The sequence below is a fragment of the Solanum lycopersicum genome, chromosome 1 (assembly GCF_036512215.1).
Source record: "Solanum lycopersicum chromosome 1, SLM_r2.1".
NCBI classification, from domain to species: Eukaryota; Viridiplantae; Streptophyta; class Magnoliopsida; order Solanales; family Solanaceae; genus Solanum; species Solanum lycopersicum.
Genome location: NC_090800.1, coordinates 18,489,178 through 18,507,508, shown reverse-complemented (window position 1 = coordinate 18,507,508; position 18,331 = coordinate 18,489,178). Strand labels below are relative to the sequence as shown.

Sequence of the window (18,331 nt, the reverse complement as noted above, 5' to 3'; positions counted from 1 at the left end):
TCATTCCCTTGACCTTGGCGCCAATTTTCCTAATTAGAGCCTTGGGCACTTGGTCGGAAACCCCCCATCTGTTCATTTACTGCATAGGAATCCTCCTAATAATAACACTCATCGATTGGACGTGGTGGTTTAGCAAAGTAGTTGACTGCATTAACCTTTTCTGCACCCCCAGTGACATGTTTTAGTACCAACCCAAGCTCAGTTCTCATCTGAGCCATTTCTTCCCGAATATCATCTGTGGCTGGGTTGTGAGTGGACTGCACAGCGAAGGTGTTTCTCCCTGTATCGGACTTCCTAGTACTCCAAGCTTTGTTGTTACGGGAGATTTTCTCTAATTTCTCAGCAATCTCAGCATAAAGGCATTCTCCATAAGATCCACTTGCTATAGTGTCCAACACCACTTTATTGTTATCATCTTGTCCCCTAAAGAAGTATTCCTTTAGTGACTCATCATCAATACGGTGATTTGGGACACTTCTCAATAATGAAGTGAATCTATCCCAAGAACTACTAACTGACTCTCCTGGTAGTGCCACAAAGTTATTCACCCTGTCTTTGTGGTTTAATTTCTTGGAGACCGGATAGTAGCGTGCTAAGAAGACATCCCGTAGTTGGTTCCAAGTAAAAATGGAGTTGTATGGGAGCTTAGTAAACCACATAGCAGCCTCTCCCATCAGTGAGAGAGGAAACACTCTAAGACCTATTACATCTAGATCCAAATCAGGCCTCCCCACACAACTTTTACACACTGCCCTTACCTTAGCTATATGGGCATGTGGATCCTCAGAAGGTAGCCCTGAAAACAAACCTCTGGCAGTGAGCATTTGCATCAGCCTACTAGTTACCACAAAAGTGTGGCCTGTGGGTAGAGGAGGCAAAACCAGTGGCCCATCTGAATCTGCTATGTTATCATAGCCTCTATAGTATGCTTGGGGCCGTGGAGCGGGATTTTCTCCCCTCTGTTGATGTTCACCCTGAGCATCGGGTAACATCTGACCATGAACATCAGCCGGAGCTGGGATGTTCTGGTTTGGATCCTCATCATTGATTCCCAAATTACGATTCATGTTTCGCAATGTACGTTCTAGCTCATGATCGTAGGGGAACAACGGTTCTCTTCCTCTCCGTGTATTTAGCATACAAGGAGGATAATTCTGAAAAGAAATCAAAAACAATAAAACAAAGTAAAATCAAGAAAATATCAACTAAACTATAGTAAGAAGTTTAAGTTAATCTAAAAGCTAAATTCCCCGGCAACGGCGCCAAAATTTGATACGCTCAAACTTACTTCTCAAGTGAGAAGTAAAGCGGTCGTGTCAAGTAAATAACCCAACTAGTGAGGTTGGGATCGTTCCCATGAGGAAAATAGTCTAGACTTAACTTCAACTTGTTATTACTATTGTTCGGTTGATGACTTCCTTAGAAAGTGAAAGCATAAAAAGGGGGGTTTGTATTTCCTAATGAGCAAAAATAACTAACGAACTTGAAAGAGACACTTAACAGCTTTTAATGTTGAGTTTTAATCAAGTAATCAAAGTAACTAGGGTTTACGTGTTCCCCACAGGTTCATAACTTGATAATCCTAACTATAACAATTCTTTCCTAGTATCTTGCATGCAAAGTGATAAGTTATGTATTTCTAAATCCTTGGTCCGGCATCTAGAAAATCTCACTCCGCACCTTGGTCCGGCTACGTGTGTTGCTTTCCTAACCCTTATCCTTACCTCATATTAAGCATCGTATTCGATATTTGACTAAGTTATTACCTCGTACCAATCAATACTAGCCTATTAGATAGTATACACTAAATCTAGGTTAATAATTCTTTTCCTATTATCTACCTCCTTGGTTCGGCAAGTAGCATTAAGGCGAGTTCTAACGTTGATCATCCGTTAAAAAAACTTCTAAGCGAAAGAATTATTAATACATACAAGACACAATTCTAGAATTGTTATTTTAGGTAGGGTTTATCTCATTATTTGCCTATGGTTCCCACAACCCTAGTTATGGAGTTTAGTTCCTCGTAGCCATAAACACAATATTCAAATATGGTAAACAAGAATTCATGTACTTACTTCAATGAGAAAGAATAAAGTCCAAAAATTTGCTTGATTAATCACCAAAAATCACTTGTAAGAATCTCTAACAATCAAACACTCAAAAACACAAAGTCTCACAATATAATGTTTAATATGACAGAGTCTAACCTCAAAAACGAGGTTTTTCGAAATATTTATAAAAAAATAAAAACCTAATTAAACAAGGATTCTAATTACTGGAAATCTGCCAAAACGCGGCTAGGTCGACGGACCACGTGACGGACCGTCGTGGTCATGACGGACCGTCGTGGACTCCGTCGTCCCATACTTGGTGCAATTCTTCTGCTGCTATATTCATTCCCCTCGACGGCAAGTGTGACGGACCGTCATAAGCACAACGGTCCGTCGAGGGTCTCGTTTCAAAATACTTCAACTCTTGGAATGTGGGTACTGGGATCACTTCTCTGATCTTCACGATGAACCTGCAGGACGGACCGTCATAGCCATGACGGACCGTCATAATCTAAGTAACCCCACACTTGTCAGACTTCCCCATCTTCCTTCAGCAGCTTCTCTACGTTGCCACCTACGGACCGTCACAAGCACGACGGACCGTCATAAGCTCCGTAGGTGGTCTCTTCTGCAATTTTCGCTCAAAATCTCCGCGTTCAGCTTTGGACAGATTTCCTGCAAAACAAAAAGAAAATTATATTAAACTTAGCACAAACAAGGCTTTCGGACACACTAAACTTAAGGAAAAAGTATTAATTATACCGTGAAACCACGGTATATCAGACTTCCACACTTGTGATAAAGTTGATCTATTGGATTTTAAGTGGTTTTCTGAGAGCAGCTTCATTGAAGCACTTGCCTACTTTTTACATTTTTAAGAACATTTTTGTCTTTAGCGCGCTGTTTTAATCCTCAAAATCTTCTGGTGTTGTGCCTTTTTTGTTTTTTTCTCTAGTTCTTAGGTCATGAGATTCAGATGAGTTCTTCCATAGCTAACTTATCTAGATCACGTGATTCAGTAATGGGTTTTACCTTGGTTTCCCTAGACTCTAGAAGAACACTCAAAAGTTTTCTAACTGCCTTCTCATTGGGAATTATTTCTTAGTGAGTAGATTTCATTAATTATATAAGTTAACCGGCTTTGCATCTCTTTGATCGGTTCACCTTCTACCATTTGAAACAATTTGTATTGACTGTTCTAATTATAAATTTTAGACTTAGTAACTTGAGTTGTTCCTTGATGCGCAGATTCCAAAGTTCCCCATATTGCTTTTGCATCTTAATACGATTACATATGGTTGTATTTATACAGACCTATTATGTATATAGGGAATATTGTTGCTTTAGATTTGTTATTAATTGCAAGTTTATTTGCAACGTTCCGTTCTTTCCTATCCTTTGGTACTTTAGTGGTTCCATCAGTTCCTTTCTTCATGGGTATGGTTGGACTATCCAACATGACTCCATACTGGTCTGCATTTCTACTAATAAGTAATCCATCATGTGGTTCTTCCATTATCTATAATACTTTTCATTAAATAGTTGTTCCTCGAGTTTGAGAAGCTCTTTCTTGTGGTGTACATGGTGTCGTCATTGATCTTTTTCAAGATGTTAGTCTTTTAATTAAATTACATGCTCTTATACCAATAGAATAATGTTACCCTGTAAAAGAACTAGGTTCTTATACTTTTTTCACAAATACAATAATATATATTTTATCATGTAAACCTTCCTACCTCAAGGAAAGCAAAAAACAGACCACAATCTTATTTACTTTACGATTCACGTCCTTTTAAGTATTACAACTCAAAAGGAACTAATTCTAGTATCTTTAACCCTCCAACGATTTACTATAATTGAAGACTCACCTCTCCGAGAAGTCAAACTCGCTTCTTATTACAATTCCCTCACAACTCTCTCTTAACTCTACCTCCAAGAGGTCAAACCCACTTTTTGTTACAATTCTTTCAAGACTCTACTCTCCAAAAAGTCAAATCCACTTTTTGTTACAGTTCTATCATGACTCTACTCCCTAAAAAGTCAAACTCATTTTGGTTACACAATCTAGGAATTATTACAACTCAGTAATAAACCTAGTAATAATTAAGAATGTCTAATAACCTTAGACTTTAATTGATCAAATTTAACAATTCAATAGTTCATACTGGAACAGAACTCGTGAACTTGGTCCTTGTGTTTCTATGAGTAATACCTACGATTTTTCTCCAGTAACTATTGCTCCGAAGATGATAATTTTCGTGCATATGCAATGGTCACCATTCTGTAACTGCAAGAAATTTCTCTCAATTTGTTTTTATGCAATGACAACATTTTTCCTTAGTATTTTGAACCCTTTATATAGTTTTATTTACTTATAACTTCTACAAGGAAAGGAATAACAAATCCTTTCCCTTCTTGAAATTGTCTATATTTATTACTTTCCTTATTTAACTTGAATTATTAGTTGTATAGTTCTTTCATTATTTAACTTGAATTGCTTCTTCTTTATTCCTTTCCTATTTTATATCTTTCCATATTTGTTTCCTTCTTTATTTCTGCACTTTTTCTTCTTTGCCACAACCTCTCATAAGTGTACAGGTCGTCTATAGTCACGTGTGAGAGCCTGGTTCACTTGATAGAGTATACATAAGACAAAGTATTGAACCATGTTCACTTTATCAATCATCAGAATTGTTTTCCAATATGATTCCTTAATGATTTTTAGCACAAACTAATGGATCCATTTAGTTGAGAGGTCTTATATCGTGGAAAAGTACAAGACATTTTGGAACCATAGGTGAGGCATTTTATTAACACATAGCTCATAGTGATGGTTGTTAGTTAGAAAAATCTAACAAAGTTAAATTAAATTTTTTTTTAATAAACTAGGTAAATTATTCGTTGAACTATTTTATTAAGCTAACATATGATCTGTAACATCTCGTAACTCGGAATGGCTAGAATAGGCTAAGAAACAAAAAATAATCACTTTGGAAAGAATAGGAAAAATCTGGAATATTTTCTAAGTGTAAAAATGGGTTCTTGGCCATTTTTCAAACGGCCATAACTTCTAGGGCAAGATGAGTTACGGTCCATTATTTATATGGTTTGAAATACCTTGGAGAGATTTTTCCAACACCGCCGAGTTTGTGCATTGTCAAAATCGTATGAAGAGATATGCCTATCACAAGCTGGGTGGTTGGACTTAGGGAGGTCCAAATCGAGATTTTAGTGAGGGTAAAATTGTCTTTTCTCTAACTATTTCCTTATTTGTTTTAAGGGTTTATTAGGAGTTAAACTAAGCCTTACTCGGTTTTAGAAAATATTATTCACGCTTAGGGATTGGGAGAAAAATAGAAGTGAAGAAGCAGAAGGTGGAAGACTAAGAATTCATCAAGAACACCAAATCTTATAGTGGAATTCGTCAGGGGTAATCCCTAACAAGATCTGGGGACCCATCTTTCTTCCTAATAAGTGGAGGGTTTTCATATTTTAAGTCAAGTTGTGACTAACCAATTCGGGAAACAGAGAGGAGCTCGACAAGATGGGACAGACACCTCGAGAGTTCGTGAGTTTCTGATAATGAATCCTAAGGGACCCATCTTTCTTCCTAACAAACAAGACCGGAGCACCCCAAGGTGAGACAATCGGTCGAATAAAGCATTTATCTAATAGATTTTTTAATTGATCTTTTAGCTCTTTTAACTCTGCTGGTGCCATTCTGTATGGCGGAATAGAGATAGGACGAGTATCTGGGATTACATTTATGCTGAAAATCTATCTCTCTTTCGCGAGGGACTCTGGGTAAATCATCGGGGAAGACATCTGGAAACTCACTGACTATTGAAACTGACTGAAGAGAAGGTACCTCACCACTTGGTTCATTAACTCTGACTAACCGATATATACATCCCTTAGAAACTAACTCTCTCGCTTTAATGTACGAAATGAAACGACCCTTAGTCACTACTGAACTACTAGCCCACTCTATGACTGACTCATTTGGAATTTGGAACTTGACAACTCGAGTTCTGCAATCTATTGATGCATAACAGGCATGGATCAAGTTCATACCTAGAATGATATCAAAATCTACCATGTCTAACTCTATTAAATCAAGCATGGTACTCCTGTGACTGACAAAAACAACACAATCACGATAGACTCTTTTTGCTAGAATGGATTTACCAACAGGTGTAGACACTCTGAATGGGTCACTAAGTTTCTTAGGAGAAATTTAAAAGTTAATAGCAACATACGGAGTTATAAAAGATAAACTATCTCCTGGGTCTAATAATGCATAAGTAGTAAGGTCAAAGACTCTAATCATACCAGTGACAACATATGGAGAATTCTCTTGTTCATGGAGATTATTAAGAGCATACAAACGGTTTGTTCCTTCGCCTGTACCAGAAGAAACCCCCTAGGTGCAGCTCTGTCTGGTGGAGTTGCTGATAAAGATAAAGTATCTCCTGGGTCTAATAATGAATAAGTCATAAGGTGAAAGACTCGAATCATACAAGTGACAACATATGGAGAATTCTCTTGTTCATGGAGATTATTAAGATCATACAAATGGTTTGTTCCTCCGCCTGTACCAGAAGCAACCCACTAGGTGCAGCTCTGTCGGGTGGAATTACTGATAAAGACTGATCCCTATTGCCTCTGTTGCCACCGCTTTGCCTACTCTTTTGACATTCTATCATGAAATGTCCGGTTTGAACGTACTTAAAACAATATGTGAAGCCTTCGTGACAAATGCCAGAGTGATTCCTACCACACTTAGACCAAGCAGCAAGCTTACTACCTCCTTGTGCCACACTACCTTGTGAATATGAAGGTCTAGCTCGGGAGTTCTGACTATGATGCTCAACTCTGTCTCTGGGCTCAGGAGGACTAGCAGACGATGGTACATGACTCTTTGATTTCTGAAACTGTGGGCAACTTAAACCACCATCTATTTTGCCACACTCATTCCAAGTCTTTGCTTTCTTGTTTTATTATTCTTCTCTATCCCTCAGGTTTTTCTCTTCATCTTGTTTGACATAGATTATAACCCTGGATATGTCCATGTCATCTATCAACATGGAAGCACTACCTTCTTTACTTGAAGCGCGACCTAACCCTGCAACAAACAGACTCATTATGCTCCTCATGTCTTTCACCATCTATGGAGCATACCAAGAAAGTTAGGTGAACTCTATCCCATCATGGAGTCCTGTTTCAGAGTAAGGATCTCCCTTACCTTGGCTTTCTCCAATTCTCGAGGAAAGAACCTCCCCAATAATGATTCTTCAAAGTATGTCCAACTTGGATGTGGTGCATCCTCAGCTCTACCATCCTTCCATTGATAAAACTAGGTTCTAGCAACAACCTTCAATTGATATGAATCCAAATTAACCCTCTCAGAATCCAAAGCATGCATTACCTCAAAAACCTTCAATTCTTCCACAATGTTTTTTGGATCTTCAGTAGTGCTTGATCCAGTGAAACTAGAAGAATTCATCTTAAGGAACTCGTGAACTCTTGAGGTATCAGCCCCTTCTTTTTGATATCCTTTGTGTTGCTCAACTTTATTAGTCACAACTTGACTTAGCATCCAGATAGCTTCCCAAAATTCCATATTGGTAACCTCTCCGTAAGGTTGTACCTCAGAGGCATTTGGAACCTTTTGTTCCTCAACATTTCTTTGTGGTCGACCTCTAAATACTCTTCCTGGAGGAATGATGATCTGAAAAAATGCATGTAAGCATGAATTAGAGAGAGAGTTTAGAGATAAAATCTTCGCACGGAAGAAAATGAAAGAAGTGAAACATCTTAAATGTTGTAGCCTCCTAATCATAGTTGTGGCGCGCTTCACACCGATGACTAAGACATTATAGACACAGCTTAATAGACTCACTAGGACTCTTGAAATTTGTGCTCTGATACCAAGTTTGTCATGCCCCGAGAATACATCATGAGCGGGACTGGCACTCGAAAACAATTGTTAGCCCTCAAGCGAACCCTTGGCCTAGCTTATTTAACTCAACGGAATACTAAACTCAATTTAAACAAGAATAAGACATGTTTAAATTAAAGTACTTCATATCATAAATCTAGCCAAAATGGTATTTAAGTCTCAAAACTGACAACCACCACAAACTTAAATACTATTGTGTATGAAGCCTCTAAACTGACTGAAGAGGGATGTTGGGACAGATCCCACAAAATCCTAGAACTAAACTACTAAAAGTAACTGAAATGCATGTCCTCCGAAAAGAAAAGAGGCTCACCACTGACTTTGGAGCTCAATCTGGATCAACGAAACGCCGCGTGCTTATCCTGGTAACCTGCATTTGCATCATAAAATGACGCAGGCCAACTTGCAAAGTATATTGAATGTACGAGTACGCGAGTTAGAAAACTAACAACACTTAGGTTTGAAAGTGAGTAAGATGAATACTTACCTTGGATCTCTAAACACATGATCTACTAACTCTTATTCAATATATGCAGTTTAAAGAAATGCAATACAAAGAAATGCTGAATGAAAACGTGCTTGAATCTCTGAGTATATGTCATATCCGGGTAGCACCCAGTAGAAGTAACATGTCATACTTGGCCTCTCAGAGGTCTTATACAAGCCCATAGTTATCATTCATCACATTATCAATATAAATAATAAGAAGTCTCTAATCTCTTTAGTCATCCTAGACTCAACATTATAAGAGTACTTTAGGGAGACAACTCTTACAACATAATACATACGAACCATGACAAAAGACTTTACAGTAAACTAGACATTGGGCATCCTTGGACTTAAGGATTCCTTTCCTTGAGCTTGAGAATCACATATCAAGCTTCTCAATAATAGAGACATCCTTTAAGCATACATAACCTAAACATTGTATAAAAGTGGAAAAGAATTGAGTTAGTACAAGAATGCACTAAGTAATGACAGCCACGCAAAAACATGCATTTAAAAGGGACAATTTTCTTAAAATCATACTTCATGCCTTTTTGTCAAATCTTCATAAAAACTTGATACATTAGCATTTATATCACTAACATACTTCATATAGACATATTAAAAATCCAAACATCATATAAAATCACACATAGAATTTAGACAACATTTGAGGTCACTTTACAGTGCGTTATTTTCATTTTACAGTGACTAGTTCCTCATTACGGTGAACATATTCTCTTTAAATGCTTAACCTCCCAAGTAACCCTCTAGTGATACTTGGTGGAATGCTCACCTTAAGGCCACCAGGAATCATTCATACATCCTAAATAAGTCATCACCTACAATCATAGAAGTATAATACATTATAGACACATTTAATCCAAGACCATAAGAACATTATTGTAAGCTACATCAACTTGCACATCTATTCACTTCACTTCACATAAATGCATTATAATACCTTACTCACAATCCCAATCTAAGTACACTAGTGCAATGTAAATGTGAAGCCCATAACCTCACACAAACTTAGTGAACTTATCATGAGACCATAAGCCTTAATACTCTATTTCATACATCAACAAGTAAAGACAACTTCATTCAAGTAAACAAAACTTTCATCATATAGTCATTAAGACTAACATAGTGCATATAAGAATAAGCCCACATCATATACACTCATACCATACACATATTCATACCAAATAGACCATAACTAGAATGTCATGCATAAGGAACATATACATAGACACATGCATTAGACTACCTTCCTAGGACTTCTCTCAAGAGCCACTTGTGCAATGTATAGGTGAAGTCCTATATACACTCTACACTAAGCACTACCTTTAGGTTATTCTAGTTAGGGTCCTTACTTTATTTCCATTTTATATTTACTTTAGGAAAACTATAGCCTTAAATGACACTAAGACCATGGGTGCTACATGGAATTTGGTGTTGTGGAGCCTTACACCAATGGAAGGTGTTCTTACCTAGCCAAGGTAGAACACTAACACATGCTAGAATACTACTAAATTCACTTGCTTGATCCTATATGGCTAGCATAGTTATGGAACTTGGAGGTATATATGGAAACATTCAACTATACACTTGCGCTACGAGGCTAACCACCTCATGAGGCTTATTGTAACCTACCTTCCTTCAATGGGAAGGGACACCCCTCACTTCAATTTCACTCGGTTCTAAGCTAAGTTCCCTTTATTGAAAATCCTTTATTAACTTTATCTTATAAAATTAGGGTTAGGAGATTGACTCGTCATATGATTAGGCTAATAGGTCATAGATAAGAGTTCATCAACTTAAATCATGTGAGAAACTCTTTCACATGGACATAGCATATGTAATCACCTATATAGCTTAGGGTACACATGAGCACACCTTTCAAGGCCCCTCTATTGACTAGATCTTCATACATGTGTGTGTGTGTATACTAATATGTGAGCAAACCTTTCACATAACACATAAATGTCACACATGTTCATATATCAATGCATAAGTCTATAGGTGTACCTATATGAGCAATCCTTTCATATCAACACTCCAAGACACTATGCACATTCAAACTTTATTGTATCATCTACTTTACATCATATAATATGTGACATATTCATAACATGTCCATACTTTCATTTTCATGTACTTAGAAAACCAAACCTAGGAACTATCATATAAAAGCACACATGTGTAATGCATAGACAAGGTCTCATACCCTTGCCCGAACTAGTACACCTATCAATTCATCCTAGTTAAGGGAATACATGTCATAGTTCACATACATTTACCTTACTTACTAGGAGTAGACATTTAGTGAATATGAGAACTACCTTTCATTAGACACCATGACCCTTTGCTACATTAAGCATGCATAATCTGTGAGTGTGTGTGTACATTGGTCAACATGATCACATAATGGATATCAACCAACACACTGAGGATGGAACCCTCTTAGACAACAATGCACAAACAAACATAGACCACACAACACAATTTTACATAGGAGGCAAGCTAACTTCACATTACACTTTAAAACTCCTAACATTAAGTATTCACACATTCACATAGGGGTACATGGGAAGGGGTCATCAAATCTTAACACTTCATTAATCACACCACCTATACATGATCTTACTATAGCAATTTAAATTCTTATTCCACTAGCTACATAACTTAGATTCACAACTAGAAGAGAAGACTAGGCATGAGATACACGTAGTATTATCATCATAACCACACACTCATATATTCATCAATTTGCATTAAAGTTCATAGTCAAAACATATATATAATGACAATAAAATAAGAATTTCCACCATAAGTGTACCATACCATACAATGTCTTACAAGGCTTCATCAACAGTACTATAGAGAAGTAGAGAAGTAGAAGAGTAGAGCAATTCTTACCAATCCTTTAACCTTAGATCATCATTGATCAATACAAGTATTTCATCAACAATTTAAGTATAGGGAAGTTCTAAATATATATTGACAAAAAATAAATCATACTAAATTCCCTACAAGATCATGATATCAACATACACACTAAACCACCAATTCAATAGAGAGTGAAGAAATTTAGATCACTCACCAATTTCCCTTGCTTTGATCATTAATAATAATTTATCAACAATATATATGTAGGGGGGTATCTAAAGAGATCATAATCAAACGAGATCATGCGTAATCTAACCTTGCATTGAGATCACATCATATACATTATATTACTAATATATTGACTAGAAGAACCTAGATCGATTCCTACCAAGCCTTCTTTATTTTGATAATACAAAATTCATACCCATAATTCAACCATAATATCAACCTAAGGCAGTAGCTATGATCATCTTAACATAATCGAATTCCATATTCATACATTACAGATTCAATGTTACAGTGAATACATGGAGACATAGGCTAGTCTTATTCAATTCTTCATATTGGTCCACATGGATCATTCATCGACAATTAACCATCAATATACATAATAAACAGTAAAAATATGCAATTCAACGTAATAAAATCACAAATCCACTAATAACAAGCCACGAACACAATACACATACATCGGCTAAATCGATTTTGGGAAGGGGCATGGTTTCACAATGGTATTGGATTGAAATTCACGTTAAAACCAATAAATTATCATCAATTTATCATGATAAATCTTTTGAATAAGTTTTGAGAAAAAACCCATGGCTAGAATACGTTTTAAAAAGAACCCCTACCACACATATCATCAAGGTCACAACATTCATATTTAATGTACCCAACTTACAAGAAACACTAACTTAATATCATTAAGCATTTTAAGCAACATAAGCATACATTTGGAAAGTTTCCACATTTCAAAGCACACACTTACTTCTTCAGTTTCATTTCATTTATGTAGGAACACTTTCTCCAACATTCTACATATTCATCACATAATTTAAAACTCAACATGCAATAACCTTCGATTCACACATTGGCACATAACGTGAAAACTTTGAAGAAATTAAGCAAGTATAGTAAGCTACACATTTACATGAGGAATATAGATTAACTACAAATCTACACATATGACTAAGATGTTATCAAGGTTATGCAAGACATATCATCATCAATGAAATCCATAACATTAGGAGACATGCAACTCATACTAATGCGAATCTCTAAACAAAACACACTACAAAGGATTTTTGCTTCAAGCTTGAGTATGAATAGAAGGAAATATAAGGAAATCAACTACGTACCTACTCAACTCATTATCTCCCACTTATGTTAAACTCATCAAAAATAAATCAAAACAATCATAAAGGACTTACGACTTAACAAGTCCTTCACTACGGATTAGTCGCCTCTTTAGCTCCGAGTTCATAGAAATGATTCCTCTTTGGAGCATTGGGATCTCGACCATCATGATGAGCTTGGTTGACCTCATTCCCTTTTTCCTTGTGGTTAGGGAAATATCTCATCTTGTGACCCCTTATCACGCCCCGAGCTACCCCTGAAACGCAGACACAAAACCTAGGACAATGAATGATCGCAAGCTAACCCTCCTGGCATGATCATGAGTATACTAAATATAATAAATTATTGTGGAATTTAAATCATACCTAAAATGAAAAGATGGGGAATACCCATATTCTATAACTGAGATACTTGAAAACAACGAGTTTAATACAAAAGAAATATTAACTCAATACTAAGCTGAATCTAACTATGTCTCGAAATAGCCTCTAAACTAGACTAGAAATACTAGGACAAGCCCTAGCTAAATCTAGCAAAAACTGAAACTAAATGACGAAAACGTAAATGAAACTCATGATTGTTGTCCTCGGAGAATGAGGACTCACCACTGGATATGCTTAACTGGAGATCAGTAAATCTATCTATGCGTGATCTGGATGCTGAGAACCTGAACCTACATCACAAGAAGATGTAGCGCACGTATTGCATCAATACTTGAAAGGTACATAACATGAAGGATAGAGTAAAGCTGAAATAAGACATAAATGAACAAGCACAAAAACAAGTATAATAATCCAAACGTGATGTGCTGATTTTTGAGCTAACTGGATGCAATGACCAATTTATAACATGTTAAGACTGAATATAGTATATACTGATAAATGGTCAATGCAGAGAGTCTGACTAAACTGTGGGAGCTAATAATAACCGAAAATAAAACCACATTAGCTAAATGTGGAATACGATTTATACGCCCCATTGAGAGGACCCAATATACCCTACCAAAGGTATAAAGGCATGCTGGCGTGATCACTAAACTGATTGCCCACATAGGGCACTTACAACCTACTAGGCTAGTAGTTCTGGGACTATTGTGTACGCTAAACCCTAGTCCAACTCGGTATTACGCTTACCCCAATTAAGTTTGTAAATTAACTAATTATATATGAATTTCTGTAAATACTGGATAGCTCAAAACTGAACATGCAAACTGACAATGCAACAATTAATCTAGTAATTATGCACTTATAACTGAGGCATATAAATCTGAAGTGTCTAAAATATATGACCTAGCATGTGTAATTCAAAGACTATAGAAATACAAAGCTAGGGTTCTGAAATTCATGCGATAATCTGAGTAATAACATGATAATCTAATTTGGAACATATATATTTAATAAATTCATGAAGTTATATCAAAGTTCTAGGAACCGTAGGTTTAATCATGATAAGAGAATCAAGAGCTGACTGAAACTAAGGACCCAATGGGTGAAAGGAGCCCACTAGTAAAATTCCACATACGTGGTGATGAAATTCATGGAAAAATACTTAAGTTTTAGGGTTGGAACTGCTGGATCTTGTGGAGTTCTTGAACTAGGGTTCTTGAGCATTTTTTTCCTCTCTTGCTTCTAATTTTCTATGTTTTGATTTACTGATTTGACTTGGATAAGTTTTAATTATGTTTCTAGGCTTAAACTTACTAAAATCTGATGACTTAGGATCAAAACGATGTAACTTAGGGTTTAAACGGAGTGGGAAAGGTCAAAGAGACCCCTGGGAAGGTTGCTGGCGGGCCTCACGATGGCCAGGACTAACGGTCTGTCGTGCGCCTGACGCCCCGTCGTTGGGTCTGTCGTGAGGGCCTGTTATACATGCCTTTACTAAAATGGGTATAGCTTTTAACTCGGAGGTCTGATTTTAGCAAGGTGGGTTGATATGGAAATATAATTCAATTATTTATCTGTAGGTAGGTCATGGGAGACCTAATCCATTTTGTGCTAAGACCTATGATCATTTTAAGATGACCCAACTGCATTTCCCCTTAATTGGCTGCAAATTTTCCACCTACGGACCGTAGGTCCACCTACAAACCATACTGATAATCCATAGCTCTTGTCAGAGAGTGGTTGAAGGGAGTCTTGATCGACGGTCATGCACTACGGATCGTGGTTTGACCTACGGACCATAAGTCTGTCCGTCGTCCAAGACTTAGCCAATTTTGCTAGGCTGAAATTTGTGGGAGTTTCTGATCCCAACAACAGTTGTGCAGGACGGACTACGGTTCAGGCTATGGTCCGTCGATGCCACCGTTGGTAGCACCTACAGATTTTTCTGAAAAACTAATTTTTGGTCCGTTTTGTCTACGGGGTGTTACACCTCTATTACCAAATCCAAAGCAACAATATGTGCCGGAAACACACCTATCCAAGTGTTACTTCCCACAAATAGAACAACTAGGCCTCACAAAAACATAACTACTTCCTTGAGAATTACCCTATCCTTGTTCCCCATGGAAGGGTCTTCATTATAGAACCTCTTCTTAGGTTTGGGTTGACTTGGTTCATCCACCCTAGACCTATTCCCATCCCTATTTCTTTCCCTAAGATTAGACTCTTCAATTTGTTGATCATACACCATGAGCCTATAGATATCCATATTACTGAGGAGCATTGTCGTACAATACTCTTTTTCCACCAAGCTAGACACGCCTATCACAAATTTGTTCATCCTAGAGTTGCCTACCAAGGCTGGGGCATACATAGAGAGTTGGATGAATTTGAGAGAGTACTCTTTCACGCTCATTCCTCCTATACAAAGGTTCATGAATTCCACCATCTTTCTCTCCCTTAACTCTAAGGGAAAAATCTATCAAGAAAAGACAGCTTGAACACATCCTAAACTACCGGAACTTCCCTTAAGGGTCTCTCATCCCTCCATTTCTCAAACCACACTTATGCCACGTCCTTTAGTTGATAAGCGGGTAGTTCTACTTTCTCTCTAGGAATCACACCCATCACATCCACCATTTTGAGTACCTCATCTATGAAGCCTTGTGGATCGTCATCCACCTTAATGCCATGGAAAGTAGGAGAGTTCATCCTCATGAAATCCCAGATTCTAGAAGTGGGTGTACTATAATTGGATTGAGGTCCAAATCCTAGGTTAGCTTGGGCAACCACATGATTAGTGACAACATGAGCTTGAGTCATCATGAGATGGGTCAAGATCCTAAGAGCAACCCTTATCTCCACATTAGTCATATCCCCTTCAACATAAGCAGCTTGAGGACCTTGTGGCATTGGAGGCATTTGGGGTATATGAGGTTTTTGAGGTTCTGAAGATTCTTGAGGGGAAACCTCCTCAATCACATCCTCTTGGTCAACTATAGGGAATTGCTCATTTCAGATAAGAATTTTGTCATTAGCTATTTATCCCTCCTCCCTTCTAGAGGGTGGCATCCTCTTATTCATGTCCTATAAATACAAAAGAAAAGGCAGAGAAGAGGAACTTATAGTATTCAACTTTATGGCATAATACTAGAGTAATGAAGAAAGTGAAACTCTATCGTCCTACAACCACTCACTCATGGGTGTTTCGCGACTCACACAGATGACCAAGACTCTACTAGACGTGGCTTGTGAGACTTTAACACCCTAAACTATTTCTCATAACTTTATGCTCTGATACCATGGTTTAAACGATCCACAAGTACATCCTATAAGTTAGGGCACTCTTTAGGTCCAAACAAGGTGTGCTTGGCCTCTTGGAGGTCTTACACAAGCCTCTTGTTATCACTCATTACATAAAGTATGAAAAGTAGTGAGGAATTAAAACTTTTCACAAAAATATAATAATGAGAAACATCTTTTATAAAAGATAAGCAATAAGTCTCGTCGTCACAAGCCAATCTTAAAGACACAACTTTAAATACTTACGGACACGAGCCTTTATATTGAAAGAAATACATAAATATTCTATACGAGTATTAAAGAATAATTAAAAAACATGGAATATGCCCTCGAATAAATGAGGACATACTTAGTCTTGAGAGAGTCGATTCCCAAGATTGCCTTCTAACCTTCAACTTACCTCCAACCTATACTTATAGAGTATAGAAAAGTATGGAGTAAGTACAAGCATTGTACTAAGTATGTTATTATGCAAAATCATGCAAAAAAGGACAATTTAGTTGAAAAATACAAGTCATTCTATTTTGATAAAACCTTTCATGAATTAAGTTGCAAAACATCATATAGTTTCATCATTTAACACATAAGGTAAAACTTCAATTTTTATGAAAATAAGAGCATACTTACATTAAAGCTAAAAATTACTCATGAACCACTCCTATCCTAAGCTATCCTAAGTCTCCTTTAAGTAAGACATAAGGAGGTTGCTATACAATCTCCTCAATACCTAACAAAGAGATCCTTAAAGCTACTAAGGATAAGCATACTTCATTTCGTTCATAAAATTACCAATCAATATCAGAGACACTTCAAGAACATTCATGCATTAAAGAATTTACATAAGTGCCCTCCTCCAATGGGACTAGCAAGGTACACTAAGTGTAATGTGAGAATAGCATACCACACTACTAACCCCACATAGTGCTCCTTGAGGATTCCCATTGATAATCACACCACAATAATCATTCATTGCTTCATCATATAAGACATAACTTTGACATGCTTCTTTAACATAAGACTTAAAGTCACATTACTTTCATTTACATCATATAATGACCCATACATACATTTCATACAAGGACACACCAAGACTCCCTTCAAATGTCTACTTGTGCAATGGATAAGTAGCATCCCATTCAACCACCTACCCTAAGTAGTACACCCTTAAGAAGGCTTAGTTCATTTGCAGACGTTTGTGGGGGAAAGCTATAACAGACATAGACCATGAGAGCTTGACATGGAATCCCGTTAATACCCTTACCGGATGACGGATCCCTCTTTGCCTAAGGTAGGGTCATATTCTTTAGACTTTACATGGATTCTCTACACCTATGTGGGCCTATAGTTAAGGGATAAGGAGAGTGATACTAAGTAACTCATTCTCTACTAATAAGGAGCACCCATTTAAGAGGTACATTAGATACAACATCTCTACTCACTACACACCCCTTCTTCAAATAGTTTCGGTGCAAACCATAACTCCCCCATGGAGTCTTAAACATTCATTGACTCTAGGTTAAGAGATAACTATTGAAAACCACTTCTCAACTCACGAAAGGTATCCAACCTCCAACTCATCTTTGGAGAGCTCATCGGAAATAGTGAGGTTTCTACTAACACTTTATCTCAAAATTTGAGTGCAATAAATCAAAATGTCAAATTTGTGTTGAATCTAAGTATGCTAAGCATTCTTATAAATCTGTTGAAAGGAATTCAAATCCTTTAGAATTGATTCACACTGATATTTGTGACATGAAGTCAACACCATCACATGGTGGGAAAAAATATTTCATAACATTTATTGACGATTGCACTAAATATTGTTATGTCTATTTGCTAAATAGTAAGGATGAAGCAATAGATGCATTTAGGCAATATAAAACTGAAGTTGAAAA

At 37.0% G+C, this 18,331-nt stretch overlaps 1 protein-coding gene across 1 annotated transcript; it reads right to left on the bottom strand.

Annotated features, from left to right (window-relative positions):
* Positions 1 to 5,715: 5,715 nt before the first annotated feature.
* LOC138341634 (uncharacterized) lies at positions 5,716 to 16,055 on the bottom strand. The gene is made up of 6 exons (XM_069293120.1): positions 15,783 to 16,055; positions 7,480 to 7,782; positions 7,297 to 7,392; positions 6,625 to 6,979; positions 6,384 to 6,529; positions 5,716 to 6,276 (listed from the first exon to the last, which is right to left on the bottom strand). Exons 1-6 carry the CDS (start codon positions 16,053 to 16,055, stop codon positions 5,716 to 5,718), a joined length of 1,734 nt encoding a protein of 577 aa, XP_069149221.1.
* Positions 16,056 to 18,331: the final 2,276 nt, after the last annotated feature.